The 25,259-nt window shown below is 37.4% G+C and overlaps 2 protein-coding genes across 2 annotated transcripts; both read left to right on the forward strand.

Annotated features, from left to right (window-relative positions):
* Positions 1–17,586: 17,586 nt before the first annotated feature.
* On the forward strand, positions 17,587–20,756 carry LOC149248150 (dihydroflavonol 4-reductase-like). Its single transcript, XM_089458357.1, has 6 exons — positions 17,587–18,111; positions 18,248–18,417; positions 18,647–18,850; positions 19,420–19,579; positions 19,711–19,903; positions 20,284–20,756. The coding sequence occupies exons 1-6, from the start codon at positions 17,676–17,678 to the stop codon at positions 20,441–20,443; spliced, it is 1,323 nt and encodes a 440-aa protein (XP_089314483.1). The 5' UTR covers positions 17,587–17,675; the 3' UTR covers positions 20,444–20,756.
* Positions 20,757–24,202: 3,446 nt separating this feature from the next.
* Positions 24,203–24,865, forward strand: LOC149248151 (uncharacterized). Its single transcript, XM_089447889.1, has one exon. The coding sequence runs from the start codon at positions 24,203–24,205 to the stop codon at positions 24,863–24,865; it is 663 nt and encodes a 220-aa protein (XP_089304015.1).
* Positions 24,866–25,259: the final 394 nt, after the last annotated feature.

Genomic DNA, 25,259 nt, shown 5'->3' on the forward strand with positions numbered 1-25,259 from the left:
GTTTACCATGGGAAATCCCACATTCAGGAAAATCCCAACAATGTTTCATTATAGAATCAAGTCAACAAGAGAGACATCAAATTCATAGAAAAATTGACCAACAAGATGACTAGACCAACATTCCATCAAGGAGCCAAGTCAATGCTCCAAGACAACAACCGGAATGCTTGTTCAAAGGCTCAGTCAAAGTCTCTTTATTCCACATAAATATCCATAATTCTCCACAAAAATGGATCACAAAAAAATAGTTACAAGTCTGGTCACACGTGGGAGAAAAAATATCTTCTTTTATCTTCAACCTTCATCTTCTTACTTCTTTTCTTTAAGGGAGCATAAACATGTTTGATCTGATCATATGTGAATTACCACTTGGAGGGAGGTTGAATGATCTACTTATTGTCTTCTTTGGGGGTCAAATATGTGCCACTTTAGGGCTGAGCCGACTTGACAGGTGATCTAGGTGGCTCTAGAAACACTCAAACATCAAAGAGGGCTTAGGAAAATCTCAAAAATCAAAGTTATTTGATTGCAATAAAAATAGGGCCAGATCTAAGAGCTCGTTGCAATCTTTCCAACGGCGCAAATGACACCTCAATCTGAGTTTGTATGAGAAAGTGATGACGAGTCAATGTTTTAGTCAAACTAGGCCCTTGACTAAATTTGGTAGGACTGTTGGGTTGTGTTATATTCTTTCCACGACTATATGGGGGGTGGAGATCCCCTTCATTGTGTCGATTGCGTAGTGGGGGGGTCACAGGGGGGGCGACAACCCCCCTTTTCCAAGGGGTTTGAGTGGGGCAGGTAGCCCCCCTCTATGGCATCCGGGGCAATGCCTCAGGGAAATTTTTTTTAGACCCTATATTAGGTTGGGCGGACCTACCATGGTTTTGTGCATGGTTTTCACAGATGGTTTTGGACGCGATGGTTTTCGGTCCATGGTATTGGATGCTTCGGCATGTATAAATATGTATTGTAACATTGAAAGGAATATAATGAAAAATCAAGTTGGTAGTCCCGATTTTGGGATCCAAGGGAAAATCTCTGTGTATATGTGTTTTATGTGTTATGCTCTCGCATTATTTATTTTCTATGTTTTATAATTCATATGCAGGTAATTTTTGTATGGGGTTAAAACTTACATTTGGTATCGAAGCTATTTTGGCTTCAAGGGGATGCCTTTATTGCTGAGGGGTTTCACTCAGGCCTGTGGGAGACCCTGTTCAGTGGGAGATCTGTAGGATCGATTTTGGTGGTGAAAGAAGATGGCGAGCAATGGAAAGATAGAGATCGAGAAATTTAATGGTCAGAATTTTGAGTTATGGAAACTCAAGATGGAAGATCTGTTAGTGGATAAAGATCAGTGGATTGTGGTAGATCCAGGTACTAAACCAATGGGAGTGTCTGATGAAGAATGGAAGAATTTGGATCAGAAGGCTAAGAGCACAATACGATTGTGTGTCTCAGATTCAGTATTGCTGAATGTCTCAGGGGAAGCTACAGTGAAGGCTTTGTGGGACAAGTTAGGGACTTTGTACCAATCTAAGTCTCTGGCGAATAAAATATTCCTACGGAAAAAGTTGTATAACTTGAGGATGAAAGATGGAGACTCAGTGTAGAACATCTGAACGCAATTAATATTGTGGTAAGTTAGTTATTATCTGTTGATATTAAAATTTCAGATGAAGATAAGTGCATCAGTTTGTTGTGTTCTCTACCAAATTCCTGGGATAGTCTGGTTATTTCAATAGGTTGCAATGCAACTACCTTGTAGTTTGATGAAATAGTATTATCCTTGTTGACGAAGGAGATGAGATGGAAAAATATGGAGAGCCAGAATGGTGATGCCTTGTCTCTATGAGGACGGTCCCAAAAGAGAAACAAAAATAAGTCATCGAGTGGGAGATCTAAATCTAGAGGGAGATCTAAATCTCCAGGAAAACCTGTAAAGGTTGTGTTTTGGAAAAGTGGAAAGGAAGGGCACTACAAAAGGTATTGTAAATCTAAAGCTCCTAATAATGGAAAGGGATCTGATGATGCTCCTTCTGCAGAGGTGAAAACCACCTCAGATGAAGGTGGGGATGCGTACTTGGCTTCTTCAAGTACACATGTAGATCATGAGGCATGGTTGATTGACTCAGGTGCATCCTTTCACTTCACTCCCCATAGAGAGTGGTTCTGCGAGTATGAGAAATATGATGGTGGTGATGTCTTCTTAGGGGATGACAGGAAGGCTAGAGTCGTTGGTCATGGAAAAGTAAAGTAGAAGTTGCAAGGTGGAAGGGTTAGAACACTTCCGATGTTTTGCATATTCCTACATTGGCCAGAAATATGATTTCTGTAAGCAAGATGGATGATGCAGGTGTAAAAACATTGTTTGAGAAGGATACCTGCAAGATGGTTTGGGGAGCACTGGTATTGATCCGGGGAGTTCAGATTGGAACTCTATACAAGCTGCAAGGTAGCACTGTTGTTGATGGTTGCAATAGTTCTGTGGTTCCTGAAAGTGGAGTAAAAAATCTAGTGGTCTCTAGAGAGAAGACCATGTTGTGGCATCAAAGGCTTGGACATATTAGAGAGAAGGGCCTTCAAATACTTCATGGTAAAGGTATGGTAGAAGTTATGAGTAATAGCTCTTTGGATTTTGATTTCTGTGAAAATTGTGTATATGGGAAGCAGAATCGGGTGAGTTTCCCGTCTGGTGGTAAGAGGGCGAAACATATATTAGAGGTTGTGCACAGTGATGTGCTTGGACTTGTGAAGGTTCCATCACTAGGTAAGTCTATGTGCTATGTATCATTTATAGATGACTTCTTAAGGAATACATGGATATATTTCCTTAAAGAGAAATCTGAAGTCTTTGACAAGTTTAAAGAATTTAAGGCTCTGGTGGAAAACCAGACAGAGAAGAAAATAAAGGTGTTGAGGTCAGATAACGATGGAGAGTTTCGCAACAAGGAATTTGAAGAATTCTGTAAGAAGTGTGGTATAGCACGGAAGAAGACTGCTCCATACACACTTGAGCAAAATGGAGCTGCAGAAAGAATGAACAAGACATTGATGGAAAGGGAAAGAAGCATGCTCAATGGTGCTGGGTTAGGAAAGGAATTCTGGGTAGAGGAGATGGAGACAACATGTTACCTGGTCAATATATCACCTTCATCAGCATTGGAGGATAAGACTCCACAAGAAGTATGGACTGGTAAGAAACCCTCTCGTTCACATCTGAGGGTATTTGGATGTGATGCATATGTACATGTTCCAAAGGAGAAAAGAACAAAGTTGGATACTAAATCTGAAGTGTGCATCTTTATTGGGTATAAGGATGGTTTAAAGGGTTATAAACTTTGGAATCCGGTAACAAGGAAGGTTGTGTACAACTGAGATGTGGTGTTCAGAGAGCTGAAAAATGTTATTAAACATGAAGTCCCATCAAAGGAACTTGAGAAGATAGAGTTTGAGCTTACGGAGGAAGAATCAGACTCCACAGCAGAAGAGGAATTAGAAGATCAAGAGCCACAAACTCCAGGTGTGAGAAGATCAGTTCGAGAAAGAAGACAACCAGAAAAGTATAGTCCATATGCTTTCTGTTCAAATTTTTCTTTATCTGTTACTGATGATGATCCCAGAACTATGAAGGAAGTAGTAGATTCAGAGGATGGCAAACTCTGGAAAGAGACCATGGTTGATGAAATGGAATATTTGCACAAAAATGAGGCTTGGGATCTGGTGGAGTTGCCGGCTGGAAGGAAACCCATTGGCAGCAAGTGGGTGTTCAAGAAGAAGACAAATGCAGAAGGAAAGGTGGAGAAATACAAAGCTCGGTTGGTAGCAAAAGGTTACTACCAGGTGCCGGGAATTGATTTTGGTGATATTTTTTCTCCTGTTGCCAAGGTAGCTTCTATTAGATTACTTTTATCTGTTGCTGCTGCTTTTGATTTTGAGGTAGAATAGATGGATGTGAAGACAACATTTCTTCACGGGGATCTAGAAGAAGAGATCTACATGAAGCAACCTAAAGGCTTTGCGGTGAAGGGTAAGAAAGAACTAGTATGCAAGTTAAAGAAGTCTTTGTATGGGTTAAAACAGTCACCAAGGATGTGGTATCAGAAATTTGATACATTTATACAAGGACTTGGCTTCACCAGAAGAAAAGTAGATCAATGTGTGTATTTTAAATTAATTGGTGGCCATGTTATTTATTTGGTCTTGTACGTGGACGATATGTTGCTGGTTTGAAATGACAAAGAAATTATCCAGGATTTGAAGACCCAATTGTCCTCCAAATTCGACATGAAAGATCTTGGTGCTGCAAACTATATTTCGGGCATGGAAATTAAAAGAGATCAGGCAAAGAGGAAGCTCTGGTTAAATGAAAGGAAGTATGTCGAGACAATACTTCAAAGTTTTAATATGAATGATAGTAAGCCGGTGAAGGTTCCTATTCCTGTAGGTGTAAAGTTATCTACCGAACAATGTCCCAAGACACAAGAAGAGGAAGAGGACATGGCTCGTGTTCCAAATGCGAGTGCAGTCGGTAGTCTGATGTATGTGATGGTTTGTACTAGACCAGATATTGCACATGCAGTGGGAGTATTGAGCAGGTTTATGTCAAAACCAGGGAAGGAGCACTGGACAATAGTGAAGCGAGTTTTCAGGTATTTGCTTGGAACTATTGATTATGACTTGTGCTACCAAGGAAGACCAAGATTGGACAAAGTGTTGGATATTCCTGGTTTTGTTGATGCAGACTGGGCTAGAGATCTGGATCAGAAAAGATCTACAAGTGGGTATGTGTTTAACCTATTTGGAGGTGCAGTCAGTTGGATGAGTAAGAAATAATATGTAGTGGCAATATCAACTATAAAGGCATAATACATGGCAACCACTCATGCAAGCAAGGAAGCAGTTTGGTTGCAGAGATTGTGTTCAAGTATGGGGTTAGTATAGGGAGCTATAAGGATAGACTGTGATAGCCAAAGTGCAATTTTATTGGCAAAGAATCCTACTTATCATTCAAAGACAAAGCACATTGATGTTTAGTATCACTTTGTGAGGGATATGATAGACATAGAAAATTTTAGGGGCGAATGTTCGCCCTTTGGCGAAATTAAGGGTTTTAAATTTTTAGTGGGCGAATATTTTGTATCATAGTACATTTTTACAAATCACCTCAAATAGCCCACCTTATTTTAAGGGAGAGGGTAAAAAAGGTAAATTTAGCCCTTGAAATTAGGAGTTACAACCTTCCATTCGCCTATTTTCAAGAATAGGTTTTATTTAAGTGAATCCATTCGCCCATTTTCAAGAATAAGTTTTATTTAAGTGAATCCTATGGGCCAAAGGCCCAAATACCATATTTATAAAAGAGGTATGCTAAATTAATAAAAATATAAATAAATGAGAGGTATGGTAAATAAATATAACAATTTTTATATTTACTCCATAAGTCACCTTATATACATGCAAGGGTGTAAACAAATAAAAATATAAGTAAAGTGGAGGTATGGTAAATAAATAAAACGTCTTTTTATACTTACTCAAAAGGTATGGTAAATAAATAAAAATATAAATAAACTAGATGCATGGTAAATAAATAAAACCTCTTTTTATATTTAGTCCATAACCCTTGTTCTATTTATGAAGGCTCAAGAAAGAGGTTTTATTTAAGTGAATCCTATGGGCCAAATACCATATTTGTAAAAGAGGTATGGTAAATTAATAAAAATATAAATAAACGAGAGGTATGGTAAACAAATAAAACATTTTTTTATATTTACTCCATAAGTCACCTTATATTTACGAACACTCAAAAAATGCATTATATTTAGGTGAAACCTATGGGAAAAATAGTATGGGACAAATACCATGGACTAGATTGTTATTAATACCATGCAAACAAACATTATTAACCCTAATATTAGTATTAATAAAAATAAAAATGGCACATGGTATTGACCCATGGTATTCACCAAAATGGCACATGGTATTGACCCATGGTATTCACCTGGAATGTAGCCTATTTAAATGGGGGAATTAAACCAGCATAGATCCATCTTTACTCTGGATCTACTAACCCCCGAGAGGTATCAAATATCGTGATATGCAAAGTAGCATAGAATGAAATAATATTTGATCCGATCAAGAGTAAAAATGGATGTTGTAATTTAATGTATGTTAAACGTTTTAGCTTGGTTAAAATAAAAAATAAAATAAAAACAAACTATTAATTTTATTAATTTTTATAAATTACTAATAGTAATTTTTAAGCTCCAGATTTATGATAACCCATGGTGAGCATAGACTATTTAAAGGGGAAATTCTATCATCTTAGATCCATCTTAATTCTTGGTCTACCAAGTGCTCAGAGGGATAAATAGATTTCATCCCCCTAAGAGTGGTAGATGTGGAGTTAAGATGGATATAGGTTGGTTTTTATGATAATGAAGATATTAAATAGACTTAGGAAATTATATTGTAAAAACATCTTAAGTTGAATGGTTAAAGCATAGACATTGGACAAGTATATTTTTATACTTCTGTTTTAAACTGAAACAAATCCAGGGCTAAAAGCAATGGATTGATTGCACTAGTCATCCTTCTATAACTTTCCAACATATGCTGGAGTAAATAGATTGTAATTTGGGTAATGTTTCTAATTGCAAACAAGAACATACTTGTGTATTGGCAGGGTGGTTACGAGGTCTCTAGAAGTGATGAATTTGAATTTTTCTTGGTTTTATATATAGTATTAGGCTTTTTCTCATGCTTTCTGTGAATGGCATGGGTGATTTTTATCCTACACCCACTAGGTTATCGATATGTAATTTCGGTAATTTTGATTTCAAAAGATATTTTAAAGAAATGCAATGATTTCATTTGTGTATTCAATAAACGCAAGATTTTATAATTGAGTAAAATATTCGCCATGCATTGTTATGAAACCAGCTCACAAAAAGACAGAAAAGAGAGATCCACGACTTAGAATTCAGCCTCTTCGAGGGGGCAACCTCCTTTACATTACATAAATGAACAATTCTTTGATGATACAAATGACAAAACCTCCTTTCTATATATAGGAGTCTAAGGAGTCACCATGTAATCCAGCCGACCTAACAATAATAATATAAAGCCACAAAAATAATAATAGAGGGATTCTATGGGGCACAGAAATAACAATATGGGGGTAATAGGGGCACAACAATATAAATAAGGGGTATAACTACAATAGTAATGGGGTAATCACTAGTATTATAGGGACCCAACATGCCCCTCTCCTTCAAAAAAGTGTTGTCCTCAACGCTTGAGTAGTTCTGGATATTTCTGCATAAAATTCTCATCCTCCCATGTGGAATCTTCAGCGGATAAGTTCTTCCACTTGATAAGATACTCTGAAATTGATCGATTTCGTAGCTGTCGAGTTCTTGTTTCTGTGACTGCTTCTGGTTCCAATATAATTTTTCCTTCCTCATCAAGTTCTGGCAATATTGTTTGAATTGGAAGCTTGTCACCTATAACCTTCTTTAAACATGAAACATGGAAAACTGGGTGCAATCGAGAAGCTGCAGGAAGCTCCAATTTGTATGCCATAGTACCAATCTTTTGCAACACCTTGTATGGACCATAATACTTTGGTGATAATTTATTATCCTTCTTAGCTTGCTTTAGGGACATTTGCTTATATGGTTGTAGCCGTAGGAATACCCAATCACCTACATCAAAACTTCTTTCACTGCGATGTTGATCTGCCTGTTGTTTCATTCTATTTTGTGCCAACACGAGGTTATCCTTTAAGAGTTGGAGGACTTGTTGTTGATGTTCGATGTGATGTTCCACTGCCTGAACCTTAGAATTTTCTCTTAAATATGATGTGATGGATGGTGGTTGATACCCATAAAGTGCCATAAATGGGGTCATTTTTGTTGCTGTATGGAAGGAAGTGTTATACCACCATTCAGCCAGAGGCAACCATTTGACCCATTGTGTCTGTTTATCAGATACAAAGCAACGAAGATATCCTTCCAAACATTTGTTTACTATCTCAGTTTGCCCATCAGATTGAGGATGATAAGATGAGCTATGAGCTAACTGAGTACCAAGACAAGAAAATAATTCTGTCCAAAAATTTCCAGTGAAAATGGGATCTCTGTCACTTACAATAATCTTTGGGTTTCCATGTAGCTTTTGAACTGTTTCCATAAATGCAGTAGAAACTGTACTGGCTTTAAATGGATGTGATAATGCACAAAAGTGTGCATACTTGGTAAGTCTGTCAACTACCACCATGATGACACTCTTTCCCTCAGACTTGGGTAAACCTGTGATAAAATCCATTGAAACCTCCTCCCAACGTTGGCTTGGAATGGATAAAGGTTGTAATAGACCCGGTGTCTTAATTGTTTCAACTTTATTTTGCTGGCAAACCAAACATTCTGCCACAAACTTTTGAATATCTGATTTAAGGCCATCCCAAAAAAATTCCTTCTTAACCCTGTGGTAAGTTTTTAAAAATCCTGAGTGCCCTCCTAAGGGAGAAGTGTGCAATTCCATAAGAATCTTTTGTTTTAGCTGGGAATTCTTACAGAGGTATAAGCGATCTTTGTACCATAACGAATCATTTTTCCAGCTAAATGTATCAGAAGTACTGGAATCTTGTTGTAGCTTTCGAATAAGTGCCCACACTTCTTCATCATTCTTCCATTCCTCCCTTGCTTCGTTTATCCAATCTGGTTGGATAATAGAAATGGCACACAACAATGCTTCCACATCCTCATCCTTTCTTGAGAGTGCATCTGCCACCACATTTTGCTTCCCTTTTTTGTAGATGATTTCAAAGTCATAACCCAACATCTTTGTGACCCACTTTTGTTGCTCTTCAGAGGATAATCTTTGTTCTAAAAAGTATTTAAGGCTATCATGATCCGTTTTTACCTTGAAGTGTCTTCCCATTAGGTAGGGTCGCCATTTCTTAAGTGCATGGAGTATTGCCAACATTTCCTTCTCATAAATAGCTTTGCTTAAAAACTTTCCCTTGATTGGACGACTTTCAAAAGCAATGGGTCTTTCATCTTGCATTAGAACAGCACCAATTCCATTTCCTGAAGCATCACATTCCACAATAAAGGTTTTTGTGAAGTCCGGTGTAGCTAAGACCGGTGCTTGGCACATTGCCTCTTTAAGATGTTCAAAGGCCTTTGTTGCTTCCGGAGTCCATGAAAATGAATCTTTCTTCAATAATGTTGTTAGAGGTGCTGCTATTCTCCCATAATTCTTAACAAACTTGCGATAATACCCTGTCAACCCAAGAAATCCTCGCAGATGCTTTATGGATGTGGGGATTTTCCATTCCTTAATGGCTTTAATTTTGCTAGGGTCTACCTTAACTCCTTCATGAGATACAATATGACCCAAATATTCCACCTCCTGGACTCCAAAGAAACATTTGGATCTTTTTGCATATAATTGTTTCTCCTCCAATAGTTGTAGCACCCTGTCAACATGTTCAACATGATCCTTCCAAGACTTGCTGTAGATTAGTATATCATCAAAAAATACTAACACAAATTTTCTAAGGAATGGTTTGAAAATTGAATTCATCAAACCTTGAAATGTTGAAGGTGCATTGGTAAGGCCAAAAGGCATGACCAAAAATTCATAATGACCCTCATGAGTTCTAAATGCCGTTTTGGAATGTCTTCAATCTTCATTCTGATTTGATGATATCCCGAACGAAGATCCAACTTGGTGAAGTAAATTGATCCATGCAATTCATCCAGTAATTCATCAATAACAGGAATGGGGAACTTATCTTTAATAGTGAGCTTGTTGAGCTCCCTATAATCTGGACACATGCGCCATGATCCATCCTTCTTGTGCACCAATACTACTGGAGCTGAGAAAGAACTTTGACTCGGTTGAATTATACCAGCCTCTAGCATTTCTGCAACCATACGTTCAATTTCACTTTTTTGGACATAGGGATATCTGTACGGCCTGATGTTTGGAGGAACACTTCCTGGAATCAGATGAATAGCATGATCATGATCACGCATAGGTGGGAGACCCTTGGGAGTCTCAAATACCTTGGAATGATTGTCCAAGACTTTTTGGAGATCTGGAGAAATAGATGATTCCAATGTGGAAACATCTAGCGAACATAATTGTGCAATTACACCTCTTTGCTCCTTTTTTAGAAGCTTTGTCATACCATTAGAGCTGATTATCTTTCCTGGTTTCCCTGCAATACCCCTTAATTCAACTTCCTTTCCTTCCGAAGAAAATTTGATGAAAAGTTCTTGAAAATTAAAAGCTATTGTACCCAAGGATTGTAGCCATTGGACTCCTAGTACAACATCAGCACCTCCCATTGGAATGGAAAGCATTGGGCTAGTCAATACATATTCTCCCATGGATAGCTTGATATTATGGCACTTTCCAGAGCAATTTATTGTTCCTCCATTTGCAATCATCACTTGACACTCTGGTGCTGGATATAGGAAGCAATTCAATTCTTTTGCTACCCTACAATGAATAAAATTGTGGGTGCTTCCTGAATCAATCAACACTATTACCTTTTTTTTCTTGATTTGTCCTTCTATCTTGATGGTTTGAGGAGTGGTAATTCCCGCCAATGCATTACAAGATATGGTCGGATTTATTTGTTCTTCATCTAGGCTTTGTTCCTGGAATATATCCTCTTCTTTTGACCTTTCTTGCTCCTTTTCTTCTTCCTCTTCACAATCTATGTAGAATAATTTCTTCTCAGCACACTTATGACCTTTTGTGTATTTGCTATCACAATTGTAACAAAGCCCTTTTGCTCTTTTTTCTTCCAATTGTTGTGGTGTCAACCTTGTAGGTTGTGGAAGACTATGGGCAACAACACTTCCGTCTTTATAGTTGTGAACGGTATGCTTCCTAGTTGCCATAATTTTGCTTTCCATTTTTCTTGCTAACCTGAATGCCTTCTCTAATGAATCAGGTTCCCAAAGGCGCACATCATGTTGGATATTATCCTTTAAAGACCCTATGAACACATCAATCCTATGCTCCTCTGGAATATCTTTTACCCTTATGTTCAATTTTTGGAACTCCTCAATGTGCTCCATTATTGAACCCTTTTGTTTGAGACTTATCAATTGGCTAAAAAAAGTGTTGCTTTTTGTATCCTCATAATGTGCTATCAATTCTTCCGTAAAAATTGCCCAAGTGATAAATTGTTTACGAGAACAAAGCCATTGATACCATACAAACTGATTTGGTTCCAAATATAAAGTTGCCATACGTACCTTTTGTGTGTTTTGCACATTATTGAGATCGAAGAATTGCTCCATCTGTAATATCCATGTGGCGGGATCCTTGCCATCAAACTTCCTCATATCGATTTTTGGAACATGGTGAGTCTTCGATCCAACATTAGAGTCTATGGAATCATGATTAACATTTCTTTTGTTCTCATCATGAGTTTCCTTTACTACCTTTTCACCATTAGTGACCCTTTCTTGTAGCAACTTCTTCAATTCATCCATCTTATCATCCATGCCATCAATTTTAGCGTCCATGCCATTCACCTTAGCTTCCATGCCATCCATCTTAGCTTCCATGCCATCCATCTTAGCTTCCATTCCCTTTATCTTAGATTCCATGCCATTTACCTTAGATTCCACGCCATTTATCTTAGATTCCACGCCACTTATCTTAGCTTCTATTAGCTTTTGTGAGCGTGACATTTGTTGCACTTGTTCTTGTAATTTTGATATATCATGTAGCATTTCTTCCTCTTCTTCATGAGTCATGCTAGAGCTTTCAGGTTCCTTACTAGGTGTTTGCATTTTCTTTCCTCGGGGCATCAATTACCGATAATAATGCTTTACTATGCCCTTTGAATTCCGTTAAACCAAGCTTACACAAAAATTTAAAAAAAAACTACACACCGTTTTTCACTTTATAGAAGCCTGATATTGAATCTGATGTATCTATGTAATTTCGGATCATCCAGTTCTGAAATTGCTATCTGTAGTAGCCTTCTGCGTCCTCTTTCCAATGCCACAAGTCTGAGCCAAATTGGATTCTCCAAGAAAGAGTTATGTGAAATCTCCCACAGTGACTTGCTTTTAGACTGGTTCAGTAGAGCGAACTTGTACGACGTGCCACGAGTCACTGTTTCAACCTTTGAATCTGAAACTCACCCACAAGAAACTACAGTCCGTCCTCTTTCTGTACCTTTTTACGAAATTTCAATCCGATCCTCAGAGAGATAGTTATGACGATTTTCCCCAGGTCACCTGTTTTGAATGTAATTCAGGAGTCTGCAAAAAGGCTAAATTCCTCAGATCATATCTCCGAAAATATCGCGCTAAAAGCTCTGAAATTCAGGTCCAAAGTTCAGCGCCGATTCTTCTCAAATGGGTTTTTTTTGCGACTTCTGAAACATTACAGAAAAAAAGTTATAGCGAAAATTCCACGATGACCTATTTGGAGCAGCGAAACCCTACAATCCAAAGCTCTAATTCCAAATGTTATGAAACCAGCTCACAAAAAGATAGAAAAGAGAGATCCACGACTTAGAATTCAGCCTCTTCGAGGGGGCAACCTCCTTTACATTACATAAATGAACAATTCTTTGATGATACAAATGACAAAACCTCCTTTCTATATATAGGAGTCTAAGGAGTCACCATGTAATCCAGCCGACCTAACAATAATAATATAAAGCCACAAAAATAACAATAGAGGGATTCTATGGGGCACAGAAATAACAATATGGGGGTAATAGGGGCACAACAATATAAATAAGGGGTATAACTACAATAGTAATGGGGTAATCACTAGTATTATAGGGACACAACATGCATGGTGAGAGATTCGTCAAAAAATTATATATACATATCATATTATTGATAAAATCGCCTTCCATTTTTCCTATATACCATGGAGATTCGCCCATTTATTATAAATGTAAATTGGGGGGGTTCTTAAAATTTCCCTGATGATAGAAGACAAAAAGGTGTTGCTCGTAAAGGTGGACACTTTGAAGAATAAAATATGTGAGCTCTAAAAAGTTCTCTTGGTGTAGAGAAAAATGGGTGTTGTAGGGCTAGATAAATGACTAAGCTCTCTTGTGGCCCCCTGTGGAAAGAAAACAACAAGTGGGAGAATGTTGGGTTGTGTTATATTCTTTCCACAAATAGCTGACATTGTTAACCAGGGGGTTAGAGTTCGTTAGGTTGATTGCGCAGAAAGGGGGTCACAGGGGGGCGGTAGGCTTGTCCAGGGGGTTTGAGGGGGGTGGGTAGCCCCCCTCTACGTGGTCCGGGGAAATCTTTTTTGGACCCTATATTAGGTTGGGTGGACCTACCTACTGTTTTGTGCATGGTTTTCGCACATGGTTTTGGACGCGATGTTTTTCGGTCCATGGTTTTGGACGTGATGGTTTTCGGTCCACGGTATTGGATTCTTCAGCATGTATAAATATGTATTGTAACATTGAATGGAATATAATAAAAAATCAAGCTAGTAGTCCCGGTTTTAGGATCCAGGGGAAATCTCTGTGTAATATGTGTTTTATGTATTATGCTCTTGCATTTTTTATTTTCTATGTTTTAGAATTCATATGTAGGTAATTTATGTATAGGGTTAAAACCTACAAGGACCGCCAACTAAATTTGGAGGTCCATTAAAATTGGAGGTCCAGCTAAATTTAGTGGAAGCCGCTAAATTTGGCAGCCACTAACGCGGCAACAATTTGACACATATTGGTTAAAAATTCAGGCAGTCAGAATGGGTGACTTTATTGCCTCTTTAATTTGTCTGGTAAATCGAAAAATCTATTCAAAATTTTTTGACCCATTAATTATAAAGTTCAAAAAAAATAATAATAATAAAAAGTGGTGGGTCGGGCCCAACAGACCTGTCCACCCCATCGGTCATGTTATATATATTATATTGAACCACAACTCCCCGCCACCCAACAATTACAATGATTATGACATATGTGGATAGGGGTCAGCGGGTTTCAAACCCACCCGACCGTTTTGGGCGGCCCCAAATATAAAACATGCAAATTCAAAAACAACGGAACCCCAAACGTCATGCCAAAATTTAAAATGATATGCCATATGTGGGTGTGGATTGTTTCTGAACTCGTGACCTCCATCGAGGTCAACGACCCATCCATAGTCTGCCAACCAAGTGTCTAACGAGCATGAATTTTTTATTAATGCCCACAACAATTATATTAAACCACCATTTTGCCATTCTCCAGGGGAGAACGAAGGCCGAAAGGAACAGTGAGTACAAGTGCCAAGGTACGAAACCTTGACATACAGGAACCATGACTGCGACAGAACTTTTTCGGCACAAATTTTGAGATAGATTCTCAAGGAATATTTGTAGGAATATTCTTTGATGCTTGAGGAATCTTTAGATTCCCTTAGAGCCAATTTTTCACAGTGACAAAATGATGGCAACTTTATACTCAAACTAACCAGAATTTTGCCAGGAATCTGATGGTGGGGTCTATTTTATGATATAAGTAGTGGATATTGAGTCAACTTGTAGAGAGGAATCTTTGTGGAATCATGAGGAATCGAAAAGATTCCCTAAGGTCCAAATATTGGCAGTTTCAGAACCAAGCTGACTTTATACCCAAATTACTCAGTTTTTTTCAAGGAACACAGTGGTGAAGTCATATTTGTCATCTAAGCAGCATAACTCCAGTCAACTAGCGAGAAGGAATCTTTGAGATTCCCGAGGGTCGATATTTTGACAGTGTCAGAAAGGGGTCGAGTTTACAATAATTTCACACGATTTCACACCACAAATTAAACGATGTAGTTCATTTCTTCAGCAGAGCTATGCATTTTCAGGCTTTCCCCGGAAGTGGAGGTATATGATGCAGTGATGCCATGTCTTTATTTTGATTTGCTAAAATGGTGATTTTATTGTTGAGATCCTTGTTTACCATTCTATTGAAGGATACTTGTATGCAACTTCATGTGAGAATTTAATATCTTTTCATTCTAAAAGAGGGCCCATATGAGTGAGAGTTCCTATAAGAGAACGTCTCGTGGAGAGACATGCCACTCTAGTTGAGGGAGTTTATCCTTGTAATGACAAAGAATACACCATGTGCTCACCATCATCTTGCATCATTTAATGAAGCGACCTCCCCAATCTTGACATCAGGCCCAAAGATGTAACCCACACTCGGTGAACTTCGCTATCAACTTATGTGTGTTCTTTGATTTTAATGGTTGTCATTATGTTTCCTCTTCTTTAAAGTATGTACATGTGGTTTTTTCATACTCTTTCACATGCAATTCTGCTAACTTCATAGAAGTAAAAGATATTGGTTAATTATGGTAGCTAGGAGAATCCGAATCAATAGGAAAGAGGGCCAACTTGGACTTCCAGTGGAGCCATAAACTGAAAATTGAAATTAAAATCTTACTTTTGAGAAGGACATGAAGAACATGCCTTTTAATTTTTCTTTTGGTGAATACATAAATAATAAAACTTTCTTTTGAGCATGAAGAACATGCTTTACATAGAAATATACATCAATAATAAAAATTATAATTATGAAGACTCGCCATAGTTACAAAATTCAACACATGGAAGGTGAAATATATTAACTAGGAGTAAATGGGAGACATTGTAAGCACATAGGGCGAATGCAAGCAAAGACAAATGATAATGCTATACCAACAAAAGAAGAGGAAGTAAAGGGGGCAGATGACAACACTAGATATTGGGGCTCCATATTGGTAAGGTTTGGAACATAAATGACTAAGGGGACATATTAGGAGAAATACTAAAAAGGTGATAGTTTCAAGTTATAACAAACATAAGAGGTGACACACACTCAGTTGAGTCATGATGAACATTAAAGCAATGTATAAAAACCTAACATCAACATCATCTTGAAAGGTGATAAACATCAACTAGTAGTTAATGGGAGACATTGTGAGAACATAAGGCCATTGCAAGCAAAAAAAGAACAAATGATAATGGTATACCACTAGATACTCAGTCTCCATATTGGTAGGTTTTGGAACATAAATTACTAAGGGGAAATATTAGGAGAAAGACCAAAAAAGCGACAGTTACAAGTTATAAGGAGCATAAGAGGTGACACAATCTAAGTTGAGTTAGGATGAACATTAAAGAATTGCATAAAAAGCTAGCATTAACATGGAAGTTGACACACATCAACTAGGAGTTAATGGGAGACATTGCGAGCACATAGGGACAATGCAATAAAAAAAGGATAAATGATAATGGTATACCAACAAAGGGAGGATATGACACCACTACATATTGGGGCTCCATATTGGTAGGTTTTGGAATATAAATGACCAAGGGGGCATATTAGGAGAAAGACCAAAAAAGAAATAGTTTCAAGTTACAATGAGCACAAGAGTTTCCATAAACTAAGTTGAGTCACGATGGGAAAACCTATCATTAACATAAGCATTGAAGTGACACACATCAATGGGATACATTGTGAGCACGTAAGGCCAATGCAAGCAAAAAAAAGGACAATTGGTAATGGTATACCAACAAAGGAAGCAAAAGTAAAGGGAGGAGATCACAACACTACATATTGGGGCTCCTTATTGGTAGGTTTGGGAACATAAATGACTAAGGAGACATATTAGGAGAAATACCAAAAAAGGAATAGTTTCAAGTTAGAACTTACATGAAATAATGATCTAGAAAGAGTCAAGTCAATGATAAAGCGAGCTAAATTATTATAAAAATAACATTTAACCAAAATTGAGATGTCACATTAATAAAGCATTTCACAGAGTCATTATATCATTCATAAGATCATTCATAAGAAACTAAACCCAATTGTATATAGAGTTATAATAATATATAACTATATAAAATTTGACACCATTTATATAATATTTATATAAATGTAAATATAAATATCACTAATCATAAAATTGCAGCAATTGTAACATATAAATATAAAAATTAAATTGAATTTGGAATTAGTTTTTTTGTTTTTTGTTTTTCATTAGGCTAAACATAGGTAAGAAAAACGATTTTCACAACTTTTAAAATATAAAAATTAAATTAAATTTGGAATTAGTTTTTTTGTTTTTTGTTTTTCATTAGGCTAAACATAGGTAAGAAAAACGATTTTCACAACTTTTATAAATTGCATCATGATTATATGAAACTTAATCAAATCTAAATACACCATAACACATCCTTAACCCCATATATATATATATATAACTCCCACCCTCAACGTCTCTATAAATATAATGCATAGTATATTTTTCAATAATTAATATATGATGTAAAATAAGATGTACAGAGAGGGAGAGATAACAAACCTTATACTTTTCAATAATTAATATATGATGTAAAATAAGATATATAAAGAGGGAGAGATAAGAGAGAAAACAAATACGCCACTCTATATATGCTATTTCTTAGACCAATTATAGGAATGGTGTATAATTTATGTTTCAGAACAAGTTTGTCGTTTCTTGCCTGTGGAGTCGTTCCTTATCTCCGACTTTGAACCTAAATCACTAATAAATTAATATCTCCTACAACAGATTTGAACTCTCCCAACTACACACGGAAATGCGTGCACGGCCTCTCCTCGATCTCATTTTCCTCTCCTAACTTTCGTCGGTATATTCAGTGTTGTGATGCACATTCCGCCGTTATGTATTCAGTGGAGAATCATGCCTAACCAGGGCATGTCAACTAGAATGTTAGGTAGCTCAACGCAGCCATATACCACAGTCCTCCAACGACACCGTTTTACCTACTCTTCTGCTATTGTTCTCTGTGACAAGTCGCTGGGGACGAACTATAAATTCGTAGGATCTTCCGTGAGTTTCAGAAGCCGGACCGAGAAAACATCATCTAGGCATTTTGGAAATTTAGCTCGCCGGTTGATTCAGGATCCTGCAATGGCTTTTGGCGAAGAGCAGACTGCCTTACCACAAGAAACGCCTTTGAATCCTCCGGTCCATCGAGGAACAGTGTGCGTCACAGGAGCTGCTGGGTTCATAGGGTCATGGCTCATCATGCGATTGCTTGAGCGAGGATATAGTGTTAGAGCAACTGTGCGAGACACTGGTAGGTTTATAATATTGGTTCATTTGTATACAGATTTCAGACTGAACACTTTGATGGCGATGGCTTGGGTTTGAAAAAGAAGAACAGTTGTAATTGCAGTAATGGTGTTCATAAACATAAATTTCTATTTTTATAGGTAATCCTGTAAAGACAAAGCATCTATTGGATCTGCCGGGGGCAAATGAGAGATTGACTCTCTGGAAAGCAGATTTGGATGATGAAGGAAGCTTTGATGCTGCCGTTGATGGGTGTGAGGGTGTTTTCCATGTTGCCACTCCCATGGATTTCGAGTCCGAGGATCCCGAGGTCTGGTTCTCTTTCCCCTGTGATTGTGATTCAGATGTCCTTTTTTTTTTCCTTTTTCTTCTTTTTAAGAATCTAGTCTTACTATAAATCTGGTTTCATTATCTTATGAATCTCAAATTAAAACTAATTAAAAATATTAAAATTAGTTTGAAACTTATCTTCCAAATCCATCCCATGCTGCAATCACCCAGCTATATTGTGCCTATTAACTTGTTTTTCGTGTATACAGAATGAGATAATTAAGCCAACAATCAATGGGGTCTTGAATGTTATGAGATCGTGTGCAAAAGCCAAGTCCGTGAAGCGAGTTGTTTTCACGTCATCTGCTGGGACTGTGAATTTTACAGATGATTTCCAAACACCAGGCAAAGTTTTTGACGAATCATGCTGGACCAACGTGGATCTTTGCAGAAAAGTTAAAATGACAGGATGGGTAGGATCATGATTCCTTTGATCCATTTATTACTGCGCATAATAATATACTTCATTCAGTAAACATCAATTTGTTTCGAAGATCAGGGTTTAAAACATTAATTTGTTTGGAAAATGAACTATATTAAATAGTTTGAAATGTTGATAAGAAAATTTGGTGGTTAATTTTAAGATCACCGCCATGTCACAAAAAGCAAATACATACTTTTAACTATTAAACCCACTCAAATTATATAACTGATTAGTTATAATTAACCTACCTCAACTCAGTTATGAAGTAGTTTTTGATTTCAAATCCTCATAGCCACATAGGTTTCCAGATAAATATAGGTTGGTTGCTGTGAATATGATTGCTTGTTCTGCCTTATCTTCTTTTATGAAGTCTGTTAGGTGGATGGACTTTACTCTCTTCCCATCCTCCTTTGTTGTTGGAATTGCTTCTGCAACTAACCCTAACCCTAACCCTTTCTACTTCTGTGCCTAATAAAACCCTCTTCTCTATACTTCTGTGACTGTATGAATATATATCTGATATACAATCATGTTTGATTTTTGTTTTATGTGGATCAGATGTACTTTGTATCCAAGACATTAGCAGAGAAAGCTGCTTGGGATTTTGCAGAGGAGAACAAGATCGATCTCATTACTGTTATCCCCACATTGGTCGTTGGGCCATTCATTATGCAGACCATGCCACCGAGCATGATCACAGCCTTGGCACTGTTAACGCGTATGTATAGAATCCATTTTAGTCTCTCATGACAGGATTGTTGATACATAATTGCATTGCCTCTGAATAATTATTACATGATGACTGAGATGATACATATGTTTTGTGGGGTATATATATACAAATTGCAGGGAATGAACCTCATTACATGATACTGAGACAGGTACAGCTGGTTCACTTGGATGATCTCTGTATGTCACATATCTTTGTATATGAACATCCTGAAGCAAAGGGCAGATACATCTCTTCCACATGTGATGCCACCATTGTCCAAGTGGCCAAGATGCTGGCTCAGAAATACCCAGAGTACAATGTACCAACCACGTGAGTTTATTAAACGAATTTGCTTTTAAATTTTCAAATAAGGGTAAATATTAAGTACTATGCACTACGTTAATGATTAGTTTACTGATTTTTTACATTTTTATTAATTAGGTGAGATTACCCATTAAATGAGAATTAAAAAAGCCTAAGGGTAAATATTAAGTACTATGCAGTACTTTAATGATTAGTTTACTGATTTTTTACATTTTTATTAATTAGGTGAGATTACCCATTAAATGAGAATTAAAAAAGCCAATCATGAACTTACTGCATTGTGATTAATATTTTCCCTACTATTTCACATTTTTGCAATACAAATCAGTAAAAATTATGCACTTTCATAGCTGTGGGTAATTTTTATTGAATCTGTTAATATACAGGTTCAAGGATGCGGATGAGTCCCTGCCGGCCGTGCCATTTTCGTCAAAGAAGCTCCTTGATTTGGGCTTCAAGTTCAACTACACCATGGAAGAGATGTTTGATGGGGCCATTCAGTGCTGCAGGGAGAAAGGATTGCTGCCTGAGAAAGCATCTTTCTGATAAAGTATCTTCTGATGCAGCATACACACACCGTTGGCATGTGTGGTTTGTGTAGACATGGTGGCGGTGGAGAAATAATGGATTGAATTTGGTTTCTAGAAAACAACCGGAATTACAGCTTGCAAGAGTGACCTTATGTGACAAGATATAGAAATAAGAAGAATACCGGCTGACCGCTGTTGTTTATTAATGCGAATTTTATTGATGTTGACAAGGTCATACCAGGGCTCCTGGAATGCTACATCTGTACTGCTGATTCTGGCTCCAGTAATTTAAATTCTACAAACTCTGCAATACCCAGCAGTTTTACAAATATTGTGTTTCTGCCCTTACGGTCCACAAGCAAGACCTTCAAAATATTTCGGACAAATTGATGACCCAATGAGATTCCTGTCCACACACGGCTTCAACTGGTACCACAAATTCTCAAAAATAACATTTTATTATACTTCGACATTAATGACAATTACAAAGTCACATATGAGTAGTTCACATTAATGACAATTACAAAGTCACGTATGAGTACTTCGACATTTTCTTACCTGCTTTAATTCTTTTAATATCAGCTACACAACCTGTCAAAAATATTAATTAATCATCTTCTTTTTTTCTTACCTGCCTTAATTCTTTAATATCAACTACACCAGTCAAAAATATTAATTAATCATTTTCCTTTTTTTCTTACCTGCTTTAATTCTTTTAAAATCAACAACACAACCTGTCAAAAATTTTAGTTAATCATTTCCCTTTTAAAACAAATCAAGAGGACAATTTTCTAGAACTTAAACAAAAACATCACTATTGAAAATGACACATACTCATATATTGCTTTAACAAAGTTAGTTATATATAAAGAGAGAAAGAGAATGTCCACAAAGTTATATTATTACCTGCTTTAATTCTTTTAATATCAACTACACAACCTGTCAAAAATATTAATTAATCATTTTCCTTTTTTTCTTACCTACTTTAATTCTTTTAATATCCTTTTTTTCTTACCTGCTTTAATTCTTTTAATATCAACGTGAAAAATATTAATTAATCATTTTCTTTTTTTCTTACCTGCTTTAATTCTTTTAAAATCAACTACACAACCTGTCAAAAATTTTAATTTTAATTAATCATTTTCCTTTAAAACAAATCAATAGGAAATTTTTTAGAACTTAAAACAAAAACATCACTATTGAAAATGACACAAAAACATCACTATTGAAAATGACACATACTCATATATTGCTTTAACAAAGTTAGTTATATATAAAGAGAGAAAGAGAATGTCCACAAAGTTATATTATTAAATTTATATATATTTTTGTGAATGTCCTTTGTATAGGAATCTCTCAGTTTACTTCACTTCTTTCTCTCTTTTTTTTGTTTTTGTTGGTAAAGTATGGTTAAGTGATGAGTTTATTAAAATAATAAAAATGATGTATTTAGGAATATGCAATTTTTTATAAAAAAATATTTCATCTAATTTTAAATTGTTTTTTAATAATATTTTATTAAAAAATAATATAGGAAAGAAATAAAATATGAATTTAAAATAAAATTATATTTTATAATGTGAAATATTTAATAGTAGTGTATTAAGACTTTATGATTGTATATGAGAAAGAGTATAACATTTTTTTATGTCATTGATAAGTTTCAACAATAATACCAATAAGGAAGTAATAAGTGGTATCATTTCTAACTCTTTATATTAAGACTTTTAAGCTAAACCTCAATTAAAAAGTTTCTAAAAAACTATCAAATATAGATGTTGAATTGTAATATGATGAGAGCGAACTAAAAGAAGTGAATGAACTACAAGTCAGACACATCCTTGAAAATGCTTGAAAACCTAATTAAATCCCAAGTTGTAATGCAAATGGATCAAGCTATCTTTTTCTAGGTTGAATGGCCATTTAGGTGAACAAAATGTCCATAATATTTCTTTCAAAACCAACATCTTAATCCTATATCTTGTGTATGATTAAATTGCAAGACATTGGGTAATGTGATGATTTGCCTCATCGAAAACTGGGAGACGAACTGGAAGGCTCTGCACTTTAGGGTTTCGACGATCTTTGCAAACGCAGGTTTCTCCAGAATGCTACAGACCTGCTAATCTATGACGGTTGCACGACTATACAATCCCAGCAAAACAACGTTGAATCTCATGAACCCCCCCCAGGGGGAGGGTGCAGCGCCTCCCCCATTGGCCGATGAAGGGCGGCAAAAGAATACAGTAGGCGACAAAGCAGAGGATCAAAGTGAGAACAGAACGGATCTGAACTCACAAAAGGCAAAACAGGACAACAAAGAGCAACCCAAGATCAGCTCTACAACATGCAAGCCAGTGGCTACTGAACGTCCGAAAGTAGTATTTCCCAGTGACCAAATCAATGCTCAGATACAGTATATGAGGGACCATGCTCTGATAGGCAAGTTCATAGGATTTTGGCCAAATGAGAAAGCGCTACGCGGATGGATTACAGCGAAATGGAACCCAAAAGGACATATCACCTTGCAGCTGGGGCCTAAAGGGTTCTTCACAGCCATTTTTAACTGCCTGGAAGACAGGAACAGGGTTCTGGATGGAGGACCCTATTTCTTCAATGCCGCCGGCCTGTTTCTCAGAGGTTGGGTAGAGCACTTCAACCCTGATAAGGAGGATCTTAGTTGGGCTCTAGTCTGGATCCGACTGTACTCGCTTCCTGTGGAGTATTGGGATGACACATCGCTACAAGAAATTGGGAGCGTTTTGGGCGAATTTGTAAAAGTTGCAGAGGAAACAAAAATCCGAAGATATACCTCCTACGCGCGTATCTGCATCTACATGAACCTCAACAAGGCCCTTCCGGATGCGGTAAGTTTATTCCATGAAGATATTGAATGGGTTCAGTTGATTGATTATGAACATGTGCCGTTTAGATGCAGAAGATGTCATGCCCTGGGTCACCTATTCAGGGACTGTCCTTTAACACAAAAACCCTCATTCTCTGCCAATCCAGATCTGCCTGAGGCTGATGGATTCACCAAAGTAGCCAGTCGAAGAAGAAGCCACAAGAAATCTGCTTCAAATTCCAAAATGCCTCAACCCAGCTCCTCCAAGCCTTCAACAAGCAACAACTTTGAAGCTTTAGCGCGACAAAGTGACCCTAGCTCTGAAATTCCCGCTCCCCCAGAGAAGGAGGCATCGAAGAACAAACAACCAAAGACTATAGATACCGAATCGCCCCAAGAAGATCTTCTACCCATCGATCCCTCATCCTCAGATAAGATCAAGATCCCAGCATGGAATCCTCAAGTTATGGAGGTAGACAACTTACAAACTGATTCCAGAATAGCAGAAGAACCAACTGAAGAACTAAATGAGTCTCAGCACATGGAGGAGGAATCCAAAAGTATAGATATTGGGGAACTAGATATTTTGAGTCTAGAGCAGGCATGTAGAACAAAAAATTTTGACAAAATTCCGCATCGACAATTAGAGAATCTGGAGGAGGTCCTTTCATAGGCACAAAGGCAAAATTATTTAGGAATTCAGACTGGCAGCTCCTGGGATGGGAGATTCATTACCAAAGATAATAAAAAGTGTGGAAGGAAAACAGACCTCCAACGCACAATCAGAATAGGAGCAATGTTGGTGGAGTCAGGTGGGTACTCCAAGCTAACAAAGTACTTTAACTCCACTCCCAATCATTCCCAATGAAGTTAATATCATGGAATATCAGAGGGCTCAATAGCCCAAGGAAAGGTAGACTACTCAAAAACATGATTATGCAAGAAAAACCACAAATCCTCTTCTTGCAAGAAACCAAATGCAATTCAAGTGCTTTAGAAAGAATTGCAGCAAAAGTTTGGCCAGGAGGTCTCAGCGCTGCCGTGGATTCCGATGGGGCATCTGGAGGTCTCGCAATCTTATGGGATAACCGAACTATTAGGCTCAACAACATCCATGCAAATAAGAATTTCATCCAAGCAACTTTTCACATCATAGGGACAAATATACATGGGCTTTTAACCAATGTGTATTTCCCCCAGGAGGCTTTGCATAAAGCAGAAATCCTGAACACCCTCTCAGCTATCAATTCTGATAGGCTGCATCCTCTATGGATTTCAGGGGGTGATTTCAACATGATCACTAGGCTGGAAGAAAAGAGGGGAGGTAGGAACAGGGGAAGTCAGGAAGGGATACCCCTAAAGGAATTCATTCAGAACAACTGGCTTATTGACCTGCCTTTCAATAATGGTCTCTTTACTTGGAGCAACAAAAGAGCAGGGCTGCATCAGATAGCCTCCCGTTTGGATAGATTCTTGCTTTCAGACAACGCTATTCACATTGGTGGAGACTTTGCTGCTTCCATCCTGCCGTATTCGGGATCTGATCACTGGCCAATCTCCCTTCAATGGACTCGTCCTGGCAACACGACCTGAAGACCATTCAGATTCGAGGCTTTTTGGATGTCACACCCGGATTTCAACAACTTAATCAACTCATAATGGAACAACTTCTCTCCTCCAAGTGGTTCTGTTATAGACATTTTTGGGCCCTACAACCCCAAGCATGAAATGTCCATAAACCAAGGGCTCCTAAGTCCCTAAAAGTGTTGTTCTAACCCCTAAAGGAACAAGGTCAACAGATTACAGCTTCTCCCAGAAGTTCTCCATGAAAAACTGCTTAGAATTGGTCAAAACAGGACCATTTCAGCTGCTCCACTGGCAAAGTGCGTTGCATCTCACCTAAATACACTGTGTGGGTGCGTTGCATTTCAAAAATCCCTTCTGTGGGGTGCGATGGGCGAGAAATGACAAATGGCAGTGTCATTCT

Source organism: Pinus tabuliformis, chromosome 7, assembly GCF_031772625.1.
Source record: "Pinus tabuliformis cultivar Carrire ecotype Pingquan chromosome 7, CPIR1, whole genome shotgun sequence".
Classification (NCBI taxonomy): Eukaryota; Viridiplantae; Streptophyta; class Pinopsida; order Pinales; family Pinaceae; genus Pinus; species Pinus tabuliformis.